Raw genomic sequence first — 19,699 nt, 5'->3', positions numbered from 1 at the left:
GTCAAAAATTTAAAATTGAGTAGGAAAAATCTGTCAGAGCTTCTTAGACTGGTTTCTTCATACATGTGTGCAGCCTCACGTGAGTGCCTTTTATTTTTCAGGAAATGCTTGATATAATGAAAGCAATATACGATATGATGGGTAAATGTACATATCCTGTCCTCAAAGAAGATGCTCCCAGACAACACGTTGAAACATTTTTTCAGGTAGGAATTAAAACAGAAGTCAAGAGGGCATGAAGTTAGGAGAAAATTTCCTGATGTTTGCCATGCACCACGATGATTCAAAAGAGAGCAAAGGAAAATAATTTTTACTGAAACAAAACAGTATTTACCATCCTATTAATTTAATAGCTTTGGTTTTGAATTTACAATGCTGATAACTGCATTTATTGAACATTCACTAAATCCAAGATACAACACTAAACAGTTCTCATGTTTCACAAGTTTTGTTTTCATTCAGTTTTTACAAGAATCCTATAAATCCTCATTAATCTCATTTTACAGATGAGACAAAAAGCAAGCTCTGAAAGTTTCGGCAAATTGCCCAAGCTCTGTCACATCTAGAAGGTGGGATTTTACCTAGGACAGAGTGACTCTAAATCTTCACCACATTATATTGAAAAGGGAAAAGCCAGAAGCATTTGGCCCTATCATTTTTATCTCTAAAAAACTGCTGGTTCCTGCTCTGAAACAGTTCCTCCACGTGAAATAAATAAGCAGCTAGGTTTTCTTTTTATCAGCTTCAGCTCATTTGGTCCAGGTGTGAGGGTATTAAGGGATAAGTCTAAATACAATTTTTTGTTTTCTTCCTGAACAGAAAATGGACAAAAATAAAGATGGGGTTGTTACCATAGATGAGTTCATTGAAAGCTGCCAAAAAGTAAGTAATGAAAGTGTAATAACTATCAATTCAGCTATCATAACAGCTAAACTGAGTATTAGCAGCTAGCTACCATGAACTGGGCGAAATATAGAGATCATATGCCTAAGTTTACCACTTCTACAACATGCAGCATAAGCCTACCACTCTGAAAACAAGCACCAATTACATAATCAACATTTAGAGTGCCCACTGAGTCAGGCTATGGAGGAAACCCTGGGGATACAAAAGTTGTACATGTACTGTGTTGATTCCCAAATTCCTTAGAGAGTATTCATGGAGGATAAAACATACATGAGATTTGAATTGCTCTTTGCCCAAACTTAGCATCACTCATATATTATCTATCATATCTCCATAGCATTAGAATTCCTAGATAGCCAAGTATGGCATCACAACAGGCCAAGCTTCTATCTGATTTCTAAGAGAAAAGTCATTGTTTTAGTGTATGTGGACAAGAAATGGCTCTTTGACTGAACTCTCTAATGGTCTTCAGTCACAAAAAATAAACAGTGAAAAATTTTCTCTGAAGAGAACTCCAGGTAGTAGCCTGTTATCAAAGAAACCAGTGTTAGCTTACTTAGAATTATTTGACTTGATGTGTGGGCAGAACCACAGTTAAAAATTGTTAAGGCCTGGTACAGTAGCTCACAACTGTAATCCCAGCACTATGGGAGGCTGAGGCGGGAAGATAACTTAAGGCCAGGATTTTGAGTCCAATGTGGGCAACATAGCAAGACCCTATCTATCTATCTATCTCTACAAAAAAAAAATTAAGTTAGCTGGGCACGGTGGCACGTGGCTGAAGTCTCAGCTACTTGGGAGGCTGAGGCAGGAAGATCACTTGATCCCTGTTGAGCCATGATTGTGCCACTGCACTCCAGAATGATCGGCAACAGAAATAGACTCTGCCTCAAAACTACAAAAAGAATTTTTCAAATAATCCTGAAAACAAAGAAATACGTTGTTTCTTTAGTTTTTCTCTTTATTTTTAAATTGTTGTTCTTACTTTTCTGGATGTCTGCTTGTCTCTCAACTTGGATTTCCATGCGGTGGTCTTTGAGAGAATTAATTTGGTGACATTAAGCTGCTTGACGGTGATGTTACTTGGTTTCTAGCAGTGGAAGCCATTATTGGTTCAGCCACCATTTACCACTACCATAAACAGCTCAGTAAGTGCTATTCACATGCAACTGACAAGTGCTCCAATAATGCCCAAAGTCTGTCCCCTAACTCATTTCTAAAGAATATGCTAAACTGAACACAGCCACTGAGCAGTGGTTTCTGCTCCCCAATTCTTTCTCTGTAATTGAGAGACCATTCATTTTTAAAGGCTCCTTCAGGCCATGCAGATTTAGCCATAACTAGCAGACAGAAAGAGAGATGATTACTGCAAACATGTTACCTCTTAATCCACCACCCTGCCTCCTATGCGCCAGCCTCCAATCTTCATGAACTGCTGGCTCATACACACAAATTTTCCTTGTACCTGTATAAAAGTCTGTGTGATTTGGCCTGTGATCTACATAGAATGCCAAAATTCTCATTTGCTTTGACATACCTCTGCGCCTCTGTAGTTTCCATTTTGGCATTATGATTTGAGAAATATCCTCTATTAATACCAAGTAAAGATTTAAATAAAGTGGTTTAATGCCTGGTCAATAGACTCCACAAAATATAAAATGGGTCCTTCATAGTCATCTATGTGGAAAATGGATAGAATAGAATGGCATTTACATTTGCAAACACTTAATATTTGAGCTTTTGGCATAGGTGGTTGATGGGAGGAGGCAATACTCAGGGGCAAAATAGTGTACTTTTCCTTGCAGATATGCTGAATTTAATCGCTCTATGTTTCTCCCTTACAGGATGAAAACATAATGCGCTCCATGCAGCTCTTTGAAAATGTGATTTAACAAAATGTGATTTAAGTTGTCAAATAGATCCTGAATCCAACAGACAAATGTGAACTATTCTACCACCCTTAAAGTTGGAGCTACCACTTTTAGCATAGATTGCTCAGCTTGACACTGAAGCATATTATGCAAACAAGCTTTGTTTTAATATAAAGCAATCCCCAAAAGATTTGAGTTTTCAGTTATAAATTTGCATCCTTTTCATAATGCCACTGAGTTCATGGGATGGTCTAACTCATTTCATACTCTGTGAATATTCAAAAGAAATAGAATCTGGCATATAGTTTTATTGGTTCCTTAGCCATGGGATTATTGAGGCTTTCACATATCAGTGATTTTAAAATATCAGTGTTTTTTGCTACTCATTTGTATTTATTCAGTCCTAGGATTTTGAATGGTTTTCTAATATAGTGACATCTGCATTTAATTTCCAGAAATTAAATTAATTTTCATGTTTGAATGCTGTAATTCCATTTATATACTTTAAGTAAACAAGATTACAACAATTAAAAAAACACATAGTTCCAGTTTCGTTTCTATGGCCTTCCCACCTTCTGTTAGAAATTAATTAATTTTATCTGGCATTTTTAAACATTTAAAAATTAGTTTATTATCAGATATCAGCATATGCCTAATAAAACTTATTTTAATAAGCATTTAATTTTCCATAATATGTTACAGCCAAGGCCTATATAATAATTTTGGATTTGTTCAATCTTTCTTACAGGCTGTTTTCTATTGTATCAATCATTAAGTGGAAGTTGAAGAAGACAACACAAGGATGTTTACAGACATATGCAAAGGGTCAGGATATCTATCCTCCAGTATATAGTAATTATCCTCCAGTATATAGTAATGCTTAATAACAAGTAATCCTAACAGCATTAAAGGCCAAATCTGTCCTCTTTCCCCTGACTTCCTTACAGCATGTTTGTTTATATTACAAGCCATTCAGGGACAAAGAAAGAAACCTTGACTACCCCACTGTCTACTAGGAACAAACAAACAGCAAGCAAAATTAGCAAGCAAAATTCACTTTGAAAGCACCAGTGGTTCCATTACATTGACAACTACTACCAAGATTTAGTAGAAAATAAGTGCTGAACAACTAATCCAGATTACAGTATGATTTAGCTCATCATAATTCAGATTAATCATCTTAGCCAAAACTGTAAAGTTGCCACATTACTAAAGCCACACACATCATCCCTGTTTTGTAGAAATATCACAAAGACCAAGAGGCTACAGAAGGAGGAAATTTGCAACTGTCTTTGCAACAATAAATCAGGTATCTATTCTGGTGTAGAGATAGGATGTTGAAAGCTGCCCTGCTATCACCAGTGTAGAAATTAAGAGTAGTACAATACATGTACACTGAAATTTGCCATCGCGTGTTTGTGTAAACTCAATGTGCACATTTTGTATTTCAAAAAGAAAAAATAAAAGCAAAATAAAATGTTTATAACTCTACTGTCTATGTTACAGGTCTTTTCCAAGAAATTTTGTAATTAATTAAATCTTACAGTACTTTCTAGATGGCAGATAGCTCTGGATGGTGCTCAATGCAATGAAAACAGGTAAAAGCAAGGCCAGCAGGCAGGCAGCTGTTGTAGCCAGAGGGAACTGCTTCTATTACATCAAAATTCTGAACTATGTCTATATTATATTTTAAAAGCTTCTCTATATTATATTTTAAAAGCTTCTTAAAAATTGCTAAACATAAGCACAACAAAATCAATGAATGCATGTACAAGTTTTAACATTTTAATTGCTGAATATCTTTAAGTGAACATCAGTATTTTCTGGCTATGAAATGCAAAAATAACACATTTACTTAAATACAGTTAACACCTAAAATTTAGGTAGTTGTAATGAGTTGTAATAAACAACATACTTGTAATAGAATTTACAGAATTAGAAAAAATTTTTTAAACTAGAATACTCTGAAAATTTTCCAAGCATTGTACATTATAAAATACCTATTTACAAATAATATTAGTAGTGTATTCATGGGGCCAGGCATGGTGGCTCACGCCTGTAATCCCAGCACTTTGGAAGTCCATTGTGGGAGGATCACTCACCAGAATTCTGAGACCAACAGAGTGAGATCCCATCTCTACAAGCAAATTTCAAAATTAGCTGGGCATGGTGGCACACGCCTATAGTCCCAGCTAATCAGGAGGCTGAGATGAAAAGGATCATCTGAGCACAAAAATTTGAGGCTTGCAGTGAGCTATGATTATGCCACTGCACTCCAGTCTGGGCAACAAAGCAAGACCGCTTTTCTCTTTTAAAACAATTTTTTAAAAGTGTATTCACAAACATTTGTCCACTATTTTAAATTTCTATAGCCTTGTTAAACATTAAACCCAAGAAATGGCAAACTATCTATAAAAATAAGGGCACAGCTACAAACTGATTGCCAAAAAAGTGTTATAAATAAAAAGACACTAGAAAATACAAATACATCTTATCTTGCAAACTCAATAATGGTTCTTCGCACAAATAATAAAAATACAAAAAATAAACCTCAAAATTGTACTCTTATAGAACTTATTTTAATAACTTTCCATTAGTAACTGTTCTTTTTTGTTGATGAATAACTTTGATTCAGTGTCTATTCATCTTAACCTAGTAAATAATGAATGGTGGCTGTGATTTACAAAAGAATAAAATAAATGAGTACCCACGGTCAGTGCTTGACACGTCAACAGGTAGAAAAAACAATTTTTGTTGGCTCCCTTCTTCAACAGCATATGGAGCAGTATGTTGGAATTTTAGATTTGATGATGCTAAGGCTCCCCTGTCAACAGAAAAAAATTGAGCATCATTAGTATCATGCAGAGTTCCCCTAATAGGTATTATATTTGCAGGAATATGCCTATAAAGTATCTAAAACTCAAACAAAAAGGGGTAAGAACAAAATGATGAAATAAGAAGGACTTTTTGCTGAGTTAAATAAAATATAGGCTGTTTCTTTCTCTTTTTTTGAAGTATCTAACTAGAGAAGTAGTTAGAAGCCAGACTACCAGTATCTGAATTCAGCATCTACTAGTCACTTATTCGTCAAACCTGGACTAATTAATTTTCTGTGCCTAAGTTCCGTGATCTTTAGAGGGAGATAACAAAATCTCCCTCTGATGACTAGGAAGAGTAAATGGGTTTCATGTCTAAAAAGTACTCAGCAGAGTACCTGCCATGTAATAAGTTCCCACACAATCAATAAAGATCAGGATTTGCGTTGTGCCTTTTCCAAAATAAATGTGCATTTCACTTAGAAAAAAAATCAAATCAGGCTAAGAATGAACTGATTTCAATTTAAGGCAGATCAGTTCTAAGAAAGTAACACTGTGACTATCTGTAACAGATATTTTCCTGTATCCAGAAGTTGAATAGTTCCATCATTGATATACACAAGTCCCAAGAAATGAGAAACCACAACTGAGAACACTCATTTTTAAAGACTTAATTTCTAATATTTTAAGAAAGAAAGAGATATATAAGCTTTTAAGGTCTTAGAAGAGAAAGAAGAACATTCATTAGTTTCATGAAGGATTATGAAGTAACAGAAATTAGCACAATAATAAGCCAACAGAAAGTCTTTGGTATGTAATTGCAATAGGAAATTTTCTATTCCAATTACATCAATCATTATTAAAATATTATGTAGGACATAAGAAGGAGGAAACAAGAGAAGTCAGAAGAAAATAAATAATAACAGCCCTTGTAGCTACAAAATCTTTTTTAAAATTCTGTATTAGCAACATTCAAAGCTAGTAAGATGGAGTAGTAAAAAAAGAATTTGATATTTCTGGGATCCTGGATTACTCAACTACAGCTCTGTGTTCCCCTTCCAAATCTTAATGTGCTGTTTCTAAACTTTATTTACACGTATATTATCTCCTCCTCCACACCCCCTCCACTCCCACCACAAAATCTAACATGCTTGGCCTGTCCCTTTCTACTTGTCCCATTTCCCATACCGGCCCACAGGATATGGAAAATCACCTAGGGAGCGTTTCCCACTGAAAAGCTGTGGCATCATTATTTAGCATTTGTTCACTTCCACTCCACAGAAGAAGAAAGGAGAAATATATTTTGCATTTAAATTCTCAGAAGAGCAAGCAAGAATTTCCTTGCTGCAGAGGAAACATGGGATTAGCTAGAGAAAAGTTCTGCACATCTCCTCAACAAGGAGTCTGAATGTTAATGCTCTGCCTAGGACCCAAACACAACAAAGAAATTCATTATCTAGTAGGCTTAGACACTTACTTCCTCTTGTCAAGTGTATTCTAGGCATCCATCATGGAAAGAATATAATCAATCAAACAACTCATTGAGATTGGTCAAATGAAGTATTTCGCTAAAGCTTTATGTCTGCCATTTTAAAATTGCATATGATCAGGTAAATTTTCTCATAACTAATTCCTTTAGAAGTACCTACAATGGAACTAAGTTATGCAATGTTAAGATGGTCACATGCAATTCTATCATTAAGATCTGATGAAACAAAATTTCCAAAAGCAAGGACTGCTTTTATGGAAATATTTCTAAGATGAGATTATCTGAATGCTTCCTTCAAATGCTAAAAATTCAATTAGTCTAGTAATTTGACACCATACAGTTATGAAATCCTCCATATTTTTGTACCTTGAAAAGTTAGAATAACCAATTAAACTATTCCAGCACTGTGTGTGCATATGTGTCCGTGTGTGTGTGTGTGTGTGTGTGTACACCTATGGGGGTATGCATGCACTTACAGACAGAATAGTGTAATCATCTGGACGTCTGAGTCAGAAAAGGCAGCAAATGAAAGAGAAAAAGGTATTTTTCCTCGAAGAGCTAAGTTAATCGTTCGGTTTTCTGAACTTTTCGATGGTCAAAACTAAACCACTGAAAATACTTTTAAGAAAAAAACTGTACCACTGTGCCACATTTGAGTGCCACATTAAGCACTGTGAAAGTGTACACAAGCCCTATATTTATTCAACCTGAGTCTGGTCTGAGTCGCAGGGCTTGAGAACAGTGTGACCTAGAGACAGAAACTCTTGAGTTCTAAAAGGAAAATAACAGCATCAATTTCACATAGTTACCTGTGGCTGAAATGAGATAGTATATGTTAAATATATATATATGTCAATTTAGTAATACACCTAAAAGTTAAAAAAAAAAGAAAAAGACTTAAGGAATAATATTCTACTTACACTTCCACCATGTTGCTCTAGCTTTTGTAATGCGCTGGTGATTGGCTCTTTGAATTTCTTGTCCATTAATCTCTTGGAAAGCTTTTAAAGTAAGATTAGGGGGAAACGAAATGACTTTAAACTTAACAATGCTCACCATACGCATAAGTAGATCTTCAGGAGCACCCCTTGTTTTAGATTTCAAGGCTTTTTTTAGGAAGCATCTCATTGAAATTTACATGTATAAGGTACCTCTGTATTTGCTTTAAAAAACAATGAATTTACATTATTTCAGGTAAAACCAATCCTATAAAATCTGCTTCAGTATGCTATCTGAAGTAAGGTTTCTATAAAATAGCATATTTTGTGATTCTGTAATTTGCAAGAGCATTGAGGACCATGATGGAAAGCTGTGCCTCTAAAACACACATTTTCCTGCAATAAAAAGGGAAGAGAGGACAAAGGATGGAGGATTTACATGAGTAATTTATAAGAGTGAATGCCCTGGGGATGGACAGGGTCCCTCTCTAGTCTTCCAGTTGCTTTCTTCAGACTGCATTACCCTACTGAATCTGTATACACTCTGTATAGCACAGAGGTTTATACGCAGATCCATGGGCCATCAGCCTCAGAATCACTTGAGATGCTGTTTAAAAATGCAGATTCTTGGGTCTCACGCCATACTTAACCAGAATCCCAGGGCAGAAGCCCAGAATCTACATTTTTAAGCAAGATTTTCAGGTGATTCATTCCCTCTTTAAAGTCCCATACATTTGCAGCTCAGAAAAGTTACAGCTTATTTTGCATAGAGGAAAAAATGAGTTGTATATAGGGGTTCAGTAACTGGTTTTGAAAAACTTTTTCTAGAAGAATAATACCCTTTCTTCCAATAAACTTCTAATGTAGAAGTCTATAAACCCCATAAAAATGAAGGCTTTGAGGCTGAAAGGTATGGAAGATGGGGGTGAGGGACGAAGGGGGTCCGATAGCACCTCATTGACATCCTCAGTGGTGTCTGTCTCATAGTTAGTGGTAATAGACCAGGAACTAACCCTCACACAATCTATTTCTAGAACTCTTTATATAACACCAGGATCTGATAGTCAGGGTGGTGTCTAGGTCTTCCCAAAGTGCTGGCAGCCCAGGAAAGCTAAATACCCGTTCAGTCAGTCCTTGTCTAGGAAAAGCAGAGCTCTGAGGAGGAATGCAAGTGACCAAAGATAAACGCCACTGACCCAGAAAGATTAGAAAACAAAACAAATGTATACAACTGTTAATCTGGTCTTTTCTTTCTGCCATCGGAGGTGGGACTTAGAGACTATTTAGGAAGCCTTCCTTGACTGACTTTGAGGAAGGATCCAGTGTGATTCCTTTTCTCTACATATCACATCCCTTTGACTCCATCCCAATTTTCTCAGCAGATGTCCTTGCTGCTTATTTCTACATCCCCCACCCACCTGCAAAAAAAAAAAAAAAAAAAAAAAACCCAAAATCAAAACCAATAATCTCCACAAGGACTGAGAGCATGCCTGTTTCTGCTCAGATTATATTCTCACTGCTTGGCATACCCGGCACAAAACAGGAGGGCAGAGTGCAAGAGATTATTATTAAACTACTGAATATTTGAATGAGTCACTTTGTATAGTAGTGTGAAATTCCTGTAGTTGGTCAGCCACACCCCCTGACATGAAGCTTACAAATATCTGCCAAGATTCTCTTTCTTCTGTTATAAGACTCTTCATATGTCAAGGCTTGAAAGTCTATTCTCACTATGTCTTCTCCTCACCTAAAACCTCATGGAATTTCATCTACCACCTATGAGCATACCTATCCTGATAGAGTCACCATCGCACCTACTTCTTATACCATTAACCAGGTAGTTCCTAGGGTGTATTGGAACAGGTAGTTCCTTGTTGTGGAATAGGAAGTTAGAAATACAGTTCTAGGATCTCTCATATGGATGGATCCAAGAAAAAACAGTGGAACCATTATCAAAATCATACCTCAGCTGTGAAATACAGAAGAATGCAGACAGGGAGGTCCTATCTAACTCTTTAATTTTTCTATCAGTATGCGGTATAGAACTTCCCTTGCCTAAAGTTTGGGCCTTGCCCCTAGCTCTTGAATGATAACCTCTAAGCTCTTGGAATGTCCTCCCGGATAGGGTATCCTTATCAACATGGGAGTTTCGGGTGACACCAGGTAGTCTATACAATGTGATTTATGATGGGAACTTTGGTTCACAGGGTATTAGCTCGATTTCTAGAGAGGGTGTAGACTAATGTCAACCACACAGGCAGGCAGTCTTGCCTGCATGACAGACACCAATAAAAACCCTGGACACTAAGGCTCACATGAGCTTCTCTAGTTGGCAATACTCCATGCACGTTGCCACACATTGTTGCTGGAAGAAGTAAACACTGCATGAAGAGGGGGGCGGTTCCAAGATGGCCGAATAGGAAGAGCTCCAGTCTACAGCTCCCAGCGTGAGCGACGCAAAAGACAGGTGATTTCTGCATTTCCAACTGAGGTACCGGGTTCATCTCACTGGGGCTTGTTGGACAGTGGGTGCAGGACAGCAGGTATAGCGCACCAAGTGTGAGCCGAAGCAGGGCGAGGCATCGCCTCACCCGGGAAGCGCAAGGGATCAGGGAATTCCCTTTCCTAGCCAAGCAAAGCTGTGACAGATGGCACCTGGAATATAGAGACACTCCCAACTTAATACTGCACTTTTCCAATGGTCTTAGCAAATGGCACACCAGGAGATTATATCCTGTGCCTGGCTCAGAGGGTCCCATGCCCATGGAGCCTCGCTCATTGCTAGCACAGCAGTCTGGGATAGAACTGCAAGGCGGCAGCAAGGCTGGGAGAGGGGCGCCCGCCATTGCTGAGGTTTCAGCAGGTAAACAAAGCAGCTGGGAAGCTCAAACTGGGTGGAGCCCACCACAGCTCAAGGAGGCCTGCCTGCCTCTGTAGACTCCACCTCTGGGGGCAGGGCATAGCCAAACAAAAGGCAGCAGAAACCTCTGCAGACTTAAATGTCCCTGTCTGACAGCTTTGAAGAGAGTAGTGGTTCTCCCAGCACGGAGTTTGAGATCTGAGAACGGACAGACTGCCTCCTCAAGTGGGTCCCTGACCTGTGAGTAGCCTAACTGAGAGGCACCCCCCAGTAGGGGCAGACTGACACCTCACATGGCCGGGTACCCCTCTGAGACGAAACTTCCAGAGGAACGATCAGGCAGCAACATTTGCTGTTCAGCAATATTCGCTGTTCTGCAGCCTCCACTGCTGATACCCAGGCAAACAGGGTCTGGAGTGGACCTCCAGCAAACTCCAACAGACCTGCAACTGAGCGTCCCAACTGTTAGAAGGAAAACTAACAAACAGAAAGGACATCCACACCAAAACCTCACTTGTACGTCACCATCATCAAAGACCAACAGTACATAAAACCACAAAGATGGGGAAAAAACAGAGCAGAAAACCTGAAAATTCTAAAAATCAAAGCGCCTCTCCCCCTCCAAAGGAACACAACTCCTCGCCAGAAACGGAACTAAGCTGGACGGAGAATGACTTTGACAAGGTGACAAAAGAAGGCTTCAGACGATCAAACTTTTGCGAGCAAAAGGAGGAAGTTCGAACCCATTGCAAAGAAGCTAAAAACCTTGAAAAAAGATTAGATGAATGGCTAACTAGAATAACCAGTGTAGAGAGGACCTTAAATGACCTGATGGAGCTGAACACCATGGCACGAGAACTACATGACGAATGCACAAGCTTCAGTAGCCGACTCAATCAAGTGGAAGAAAGGGTATCAGTGATTGAAGATCAAATGAATGAAATGAAGCGAGAAGTGAAGTTTAGAGAAAAAAGAGTAAAAAGAAAGGAACAAAGCCTCCAAGAAATATGGAACTATGTGAAAAGACCAAATCTACGTCTGATTGGTGTACCTGAAAGTGACAGGGAGAATGGAACCAAGTTGGAAAACACTCTGCAGGATATTATCCAGGAGAACTTTCCCAACTTAGCAAGGCAGGCCAACATTGAAATTCAGGAAATACAGAGAATGCCACCAAGATACTCCTTGAGAAGAGCAACTCCAAGACACATAATTGTCAGATTCACCAAGGTTGACATGAAGGAAAAAATGTTAAGGGCAGCCAGAAGGAAAGGCTGGGTTACCCACAAAGGGAAGCCCATCAGACTAACAGCAGAACTCTTGGCAGAAACTCTACAAGCCAGAAGAGAGTGGGGCCAATATTCAACATTCTTAAAGAAAAGAATTTTCAACCCAAAATTTCATATCCAGCCAAACTAAGCTTCATAAGCGAAGGACAAATAAAATCCTTTACAGACAAGCAAATGCTGATTTTGTTACCACAAGGCCTGCCTTACAAGAGCTCCTGAAGGAAACACTAAACATGGAAAGGAACAACCTGTACCAGCCACTGCAAAAACAAGCCAAATTGTAAAGACCATCGAGGCTAGGCAGAAACTGCATCAACTAATGAGCAAAATAATCAGCTAACATCATAATGACAGGATCAGATTCACACAAAACAATACTAACCTTAAATATAAATGGGCTAAATGCTCCAATTAAAAGACACAGACTGGCAGATTGGATAAAGAGTCGAGACCCATCAGTGTGCTGTATTCAGGAGACCCATCTCATGTGCAGAGACACACATAGGCTCAAAATAAAGGGATGGAGGAAGATCTACCAAGCAAATGGAAAACAAAAAAAAGGCAGAAGTTGCAATCCTAGTCTCTGATAAAAGACTTTAAACCAACAAAGATCAAAAGAGACAAAGAAGGCCATTACATAATGGTAAAGGGATCAATTCAACAAGAAGAGCTAACTATCCTAAATATATATGCACCCAATACAGGAGCACCCAGATTCATAAAGCAAGTCCTGAGTGACCTACAAAGAGATTTAGACTCCCACACAATAATAATGGGAGACTTTAACACCCCACTGTCAACATTAGAAAGACCAACAAGACAGAAAGTTAACAAGGATATCCAGAAATTGAACTCAGCTCTGCACCAAGTGGACCTAATAGACATCTACAGAACTCTCCACCCTCAATCAACAGAATATACATTCTTCTCAGCACCACATCACACTTATTCCAAAATTGACCACATAGTTGGAAGTAAAGCACTCCTCAGCAAATGTAAAAGAACAGAAATTATAACAAACTGTCTCTCAGACCACAGTGCAATCAAACTAGAACTCAGGATTAAGAAACTCACTCAAAACCGCTCAACCACATGGAAACTGAACAACCTGCTCCGGAATGACTGCTGGATACATAACGAAATGAAGGCAGAAATAAAGATGTTCTTTGAAACCAATGAGAACAAAGACACAATGTACCACAATCTCTGAGACATATTTAAAGCAGTGTGTAGAGGGAAATTTATAGCACTAAAAGTCCACAAGACAAAAGCAGGAAAGATCTAAAATCAACACCCTAACATCACAATTAAAAGAACTAGAGAAGCAAGAGCAAACACATTCAAAAGCTAGCAGAAGTCAAGAAATAACTAAGATCAGAGCAGAACTGAAGGAGACAGAGACACAAAACACCCTTCAAAAAATCAATAAATCCAGGAGCTGGTTTTTTTGAAAAGATCAACAAAATTGATAGACTGCTAGCAAGACTAATAAAGTAAAGAGAGAAGAATCAAATAGACGCAATAAAAAATGATAAAAGGGATATCACCGCCAATCCCACAGAAATACAAACTACCATCAGAGAATACTATAAACACCTCTATGCAAATAAACTAGAAAATCTTGCAGAAATGGATGAATTCCTGGACACATACACCCTCCCAAGACTAAACCAGGAAGAAGTTGAATCTCTGAATAGACCAATAACAGGCTTGGAAATTGAGGCAATAGTTAATAGCTTACCAAACAAAAAAAGTCCAGGACCAGATGGATTCACAGCTGAATTCCACCAGAGGTACAAGGAGGAGCTGGTACCATTCTTCTGAAACTATTCCAATCAATAGAAAAAGAGTGAATCCTCCCTAACTCATTTTATGAGGCCAGCATCATGCTGATACCAAAACCTGGCAGAGACACAACAAAAAAAAGAATTTAAGACTAATATCCCTGATGAACATCAATGCAAAAATCCTCAATAAATTACTGGCAAACCGAATCCAGCAGCACATCAAAAAGCTTATCCACCATGACCAAGTGAATAAGCTTCATCCCTGGGATGCAAGGCTGGTTCAACATATGCAAATTAATAAACATAATCCAGCATATAAACAGAACCAAAGACAAAAACCACGATTATCTCGATAGATGCAGAAAAGGACTTTGTCAAAATCAGCAACCCTTCATGCTAAAAACTCTCAATAGATTAGGTATTGATGGGACATATCTCAAAATAATAAGAGCTATTTATGACACACCCACAACCAATATCATACTGAATGGGTAGAAACTGGAAGCATTCCCTTTGAAAACTGGCACAAGACAGGGATGCCCTCTCTCACCACTCCTATTCAACATAGTGTTGGAAGTTCTGGCCAGGGCAATCAGGCAGGAGAAAGAAATAAAGGGTATTCAATTATGAAAAGAGGAAGTCAAATTGTCCCTGTTTGCAGATGACATGATTGTATATCTAGAAAACCCCATCGTCTCAGCCCAAAATCTCCTTAAGCTGATAAGCAACTCAGCAAAGTCTCAGGATACAAAATCAATGTGCAAAAATCACAAGCATTCTTATACACCAATAACAGACAGAGAGCCAAATCATGAGTGAACTCCCATTCACAACTGCTTCAAAGAGAATAAAATACCTAGGAATCCAACTTACAAGGGATGTGAAGGACCTCTTCAAGGAGAACTACAAACCACTGCTCAACAAAATAAAAGAGGACACAAACAAATGGAAGAAGATTCCATGCTCATGGATAGGAAGAATCAATATTGTGAAAATGGCCATACTGCCCAAGGTAATTTACAGATTCAATGCCATCCCCATCGAGCTACCAATGACTTTCTTCACAGAATTGGAAAAGAACTACTTTAAAGTTCATATGGAAACAAAAAAGAGCCCACGTTGCCAAGACAATCCTAAGCCAAAAGAACAAAGCTGGAGGCATCACACTACCTGACTTCAAACTATACTACAAGGCTACAGTAACCAGAACAGCATGGTACTGGTACCTAAACAGAGATATTGACCAATGGAACAGAACAGAGGCCTCAGAAATAATACCACACATCTACAACCATCTGATCTTTGACAAACCTGAGAAAAACAAGCAATGGGGAAAGGATTCCCTATTTAATAAATGGTGCTGGGAAAACTGGCTAGCCATATGTAGAAAGCTGAAACTGGATCCCTTCCTTACACCTTATACAAAAATTAATTCAAGATGGATTAAACACTTAAATGTTAGACCTAAAACCATAAAAACCCTAGAAGAAAACCTAGGCAATACCATTCAGGACATAGGCATGGGCAAGGACTTCATGTCTAAAACACAAAAAGCAACGGCAACAAAAGCCAAAATTGACAACTGGTGTCTAATTAAACTAAAGAGCTTCTGCACAGCAAAAGAAACTACCATCAGAGTGAACAGGCAACCTACAGAATGGGAAAAAATTTTTGCAATCTACTCATCTGACAAAGGGCTAATATCCAGAATCCACAAAGAACTCAAACAAATTTACAAGAAAAAAACAAACAACCCCATCAAAAAGTGGGTGAAGGATACGAACAGACACTTCTCAAAAGAAGACATTTATGCAGCCAAAAGACACATGAAAAAATGCTCATCATCACTGGCCATTAAGAAATGCAAATCAAAACCACAATGAGATACCATCTCACACCAGTTAGAATGGCAATCATTAAAAAGTCAGGAAACAACAGGTGCTGGAGAGGATGTGGAGGAATAGGAACACTCTTACACTGTTGGTGGGACTGTAAACTAGTTCAACCATTGTGGAAGACAGTGTGGCGATTCCTCAAGGATCTAGAACTAGAAATACCATTTGACCCAGCCATCCCATTACTGGGTATATACCCAAAGGGTTATAAAACATGTTGCTATAAAGACACATGCACATGTATGTTTATTGCGGCACTATTCACAATAGCAAAGACTTGGAACCAACCCAAATGTCCAACAATGATAGACTGGATTAAGAAAATGTGGCACATATACTGGATTAAGAAAATATGGCACTATACAGCCATAAAAAGGATGAGTTCATGTCCTTTGTAGGGACATGGATGAAGCTGGAAACCATCATTCTCAGCAAACTAGCTCAAGGACAGAAAACCAAACACGGCATGTTCTCACTCATAGGTGGGAATTGAACAATGAGAATACTTGGACACAGGAAGGGGAACATCACACACCAGGGCCTGTCGGGGGAGGGATACCATTAGGAGATATACCTAATGTAAATGATGAGTTACTGGGTTCAACACACCAAGATGGCACACGTATACATACGTAACAAACCTGCACGTTGTGCACATGTACCCTAGAACTTAAAGTATAATTAAAACAAACAAACAAACAAACAAAAAACACTGCATGAATAACTTCACTAGAAGAAAACTGAAAACTCCATGACTGGTCTCTCATGGACCCTGCTCTATGTGCCTCTTACCTTTGCTGATTTAAATCTTTATTTTTTGTGTGTTGTAAGAAACCATAACAGCCAGTAACAGCTTTCCTGAGTTCCATGGATCCTTCTGGCAAATCATCAAACCTAAGAGTGGTCTTGGGAACCTCACGAGCTGCACAGGGTCCCAGTAAATATTTATATTAAAGATTAAAGTTATACATATCAGGAAAAGGTCTCTTCCTGAATGCAATTTACAGATTCACTAAAACATCGCAATGAAAAACAAAAATACTTAAACATGTTTGGTAACATATAATTACACAAGACAGTGTATGGGCACTGCTTACATTCATAGTTAATCAACATGAGCATAATACCATCTTACCGTTCATTAGCTTTTATCCATTCGAGTTTTGGTTTTTTTTTGAAGTGCAGACTCGCTCTGTTACCCAGGCTGGAATGCACTGTCACAATCTTGTCACACTACAACCTCCACCTCCCAGGTTCAAGCAATTCTCCTGCCTCAGCCTCCTGAAGCTGGGACTACAGGTGTATGACACCACCCTTGGCTAGTATTTTGTATTTTAGTAGAGATGGGGTTTCACCATGTTGCCCAGGCTGGTCTCAAACTCCTGAGCTCAGGCAATCCACCCACCTCAGCCTCCAAAGTGTTAGGATTACAGGTGTGAGCCACCACGCCCGGGTGGTTTACTTTTTATTATAACCCTGAACTCTGCTCATGTAGGTGCTTTCCATTTAAAAAAAATAGTAATACTGTCCATTAGTAAAATGTTTTATGAACGATCTGTATATTTTTTGCTAAGGATGATGAGATTTTTAAGGTTTTTTTATTTTATTTTATTATTATTATACTGTAAGTTTTAGGGTACATGTGCACAATGTGCAGGTTAGTTACATATGTATACATGTGCCATGCTGGTGTGCTGCACCCATTAACTCGTCATTTAGCATTAGGTATATCTCCTAATGCTATCCCTCCCCACTACCCCCACCCCACAACAGTCCCCAGAGAGTGATGTTACCCTTCCTGTGTCCATGTGTTCTCATTGTTCAATTCCCACCTATGAGTGAGAACATGCGGTGTTTGGTTTTTTGTCCTTGTGATAGTTTACTGAGAATGATGATTTCCAGTTTCATCCATGTCCCTACAAAGGAATGAACTCATCATTTTTTATGGCTACATAGTATTCCATGGTGTATATGTGCCACATTTTCTTAATCCAGTCTATCATTGTTGGACATTTGGGTTGGCTCCAAGTCTTTGCTATTGTGAGTAGTGCCACGATAAACATACGTGTGCATGTGTCTTTATAGCAGCATGATTTATAGTCCTTTGGGTATATACCCAGTAATGGGATGGCTGGGTCAAATGGTATTTCTACTTCTAGATCCCTGAGGAATCGCCACACTGACTTCCACAATGGTTGAACTAGTTTACAGTTCCACCAACAGTGTAAAAGTGTTCCTATTTCTCCACATCCTCTCCAGCACCTGTTGTTTCCTGACTTTTTAATGACTGCCATTCTAATTGGTCTGAGATGGTATCTCATTGTGGTTTTGATTTGCATTTCCACCAGGCCTGCCCTAAAAGAGCTCCTGAAGGAAGCACTAAACATGGAAAGGAACAACCTGTACCAGCCACTGCAAAATCATGCCAAATTGTAAAGACCACTGAGGCTAGGAAGAAACTGCATCAACTAACGAGCAAAATAACCAGCTAACATCATAATGACGGGATCAAATTCACACATCATAATATTAACTTTAAATGTAAATGGACTAAAATGCTCCAATTAAAAGACGCAGACTGGCATATTGGATGAAGAGTCAAGACCCATCAGTGTGCTGTATTCAGGAAATCCATCTCACATGCAGAGACACACATAGGCTCAAAATAAAAGGATGGAGGAAGATCTACCAAGCAAATGGAAAACAAAAAAAGGCAGGGGTTGCAGTTCTAGTCTTGGATAAAACAGACTTTAAACCAACAAAGATCAAAAGAGACAAAGAAGGCCATTACATAATGGTAAAGGGATCAATTCAACAAGAAGAGCTAACTATCCTAAATATATATGCACCCAATACAGGAGCACCCAGATTCATAAAGCAAGCCCTGAGTGACCTACAAAGAGATTTAGACTCCCACACAATAATAATGGGAGACTTTAACACCCCACTGTCAACATTAGACAGATCAACGAGACAGAAAGTTAACAAGGATACCCAGGAATTGAACTCACCTCTGCACCAAGCAGACCTAATAGACATCTACACAACTCTCCACCCCAAATCAACAGAATATACATTTTTTTTCAGCACCACACCACACCTATCCCAAAATTGACCACATAGTTGGAAGTAAAGCTCTCCTCAGCAAATGTAAAAGAACAGAAATCATAACAAACTTGTCTCTCAGACCACAGTGCAAACTAGAACTTAGGATTAAGAAACTCACTCAAAACCGCTCAGCTACATGGAAACTGAACAACCTGCTCCTGAATGACTACTGGGTACATAACGAAATGAAGGCAGAAATAAAGATGTTCTTTGAAACCAACGAGAACAAAGACACAACATACCAGAATCTCTGGGACACATTCAAAGCAGTGTGTAGAGGGAGATTTTTAAGGTTTTGGGTTGAAGATTTGACATTGTTAAATCATGAAGAGATATGGATGGTGCATGATACATACAGTCAATCATTATCTAATCTTTGCAGTACTTACGCTTGTAAGCAGATGCTTCAGATGGTCGTTTAGACAAGGACCAACAACGACACTTAGCTGAACTAGAGCATTCAATCCTCTTTCAAACACTTCATCATCCGAATGGACCTGTAAGGTTGGTTAGTTGGGGGATGTATGGGCATCAGGGAAGAGAGGAGAAAAGGAAAGAAAAGATAGGTTAGAAAAAAGGGCAAGCAAGTAGAGAAAAGGATAAGATTAAACATCTACAATCAGAAGATAGTCAACAAAACCTAGAATTTTAAAAATAACCTTCAACACAGGACATCTAGAAGCAAAAAACAAATTTTCCATCTGACTGAAGCATTAACTAAAATATATGTAGCATACAGA

General features: G+C 38.5%; 2 protein-coding genes across 19 annotated transcripts in view; one reads left to right on the top strand and one right to left on the bottom strand.

Moving 5' to 3' along the window:
* Positions 1-4,268, top strand: part of KCNIP4 (potassium voltage-gated channel interacting protein 4) — a 1,223,194-nt gene extending 1,218,926 nt beyond the window's left edge. For 5 of the 6 annotated variants that reach the window (XM_063603743.1, XM_003826823.6, XM_063603742.1 and 2 more), the window contains 3 exons: positions 102-206; positions 820-882; positions 2,751-4,268. In XM_063603743.1, the coding sequence (XP_063459813.1) occupies positions 102-206; positions 820-882; positions 2,751-2,798 (216 nt within the window). In that variant the 3' untranslated portion in view covers positions 2,799-4,268. The remainder of the gene's footprint in view (positions 1-101; positions 207-819; positions 883-2,750) is intronic. The other variant, XM_055111250.2, reaches the window with a different exon arrangement.
* PACRGL (parkin coregulated like) overlaps positions 1-19,699 on the bottom strand; it is a 54,334-nt gene that overhangs the window by 21,864 nt on the left and 12,771 nt on the right. For 9 of the 13 annotated variants that reach the window (XR_010111928.1, XR_010111930.1, XR_010111932.1 and 6 more), the window contains 3 exons: positions 19,349-19,456; positions 8,003-8,083; positions 5,489-5,601 (listed from right to left, as the gene is read on the bottom strand). Coding sequence is in view for 4 of the 13 variants with exons in the window: in XM_034959540.4 (XP_034815431.2) it covers positions 5,545-5,601; positions 8,003-8,083; positions 19,349-19,456 (246 nt within the window). In the remaining 9 variants the exon portion in view is untranslated. Of the gene's footprint in view, positions 1-3,948; positions 5,602-8,002; positions 8,084-19,348; positions 19,457-19,699 lie in introns of those variants that run through there. The other 4 variants (XM_034959540.4, XM_055111239.3, XM_055111240.3 and 1 more) reach the window with 2 other exon arrangements.

This window comes from Pan paniscus, chromosome 3, assembly GCF_029289425.2.
Source record: "Pan paniscus chromosome 3, NHGRI_mPanPan1-v2.0_pri, whole genome shotgun sequence".
Classification (NCBI taxonomy): Eukaryota; Metazoa; Chordata; class Mammalia; order Primates; family Hominidae; genus Pan; species Pan paniscus.
This window is presented reverse-complemented; position numbering and strand designations above follow the sequence as displayed.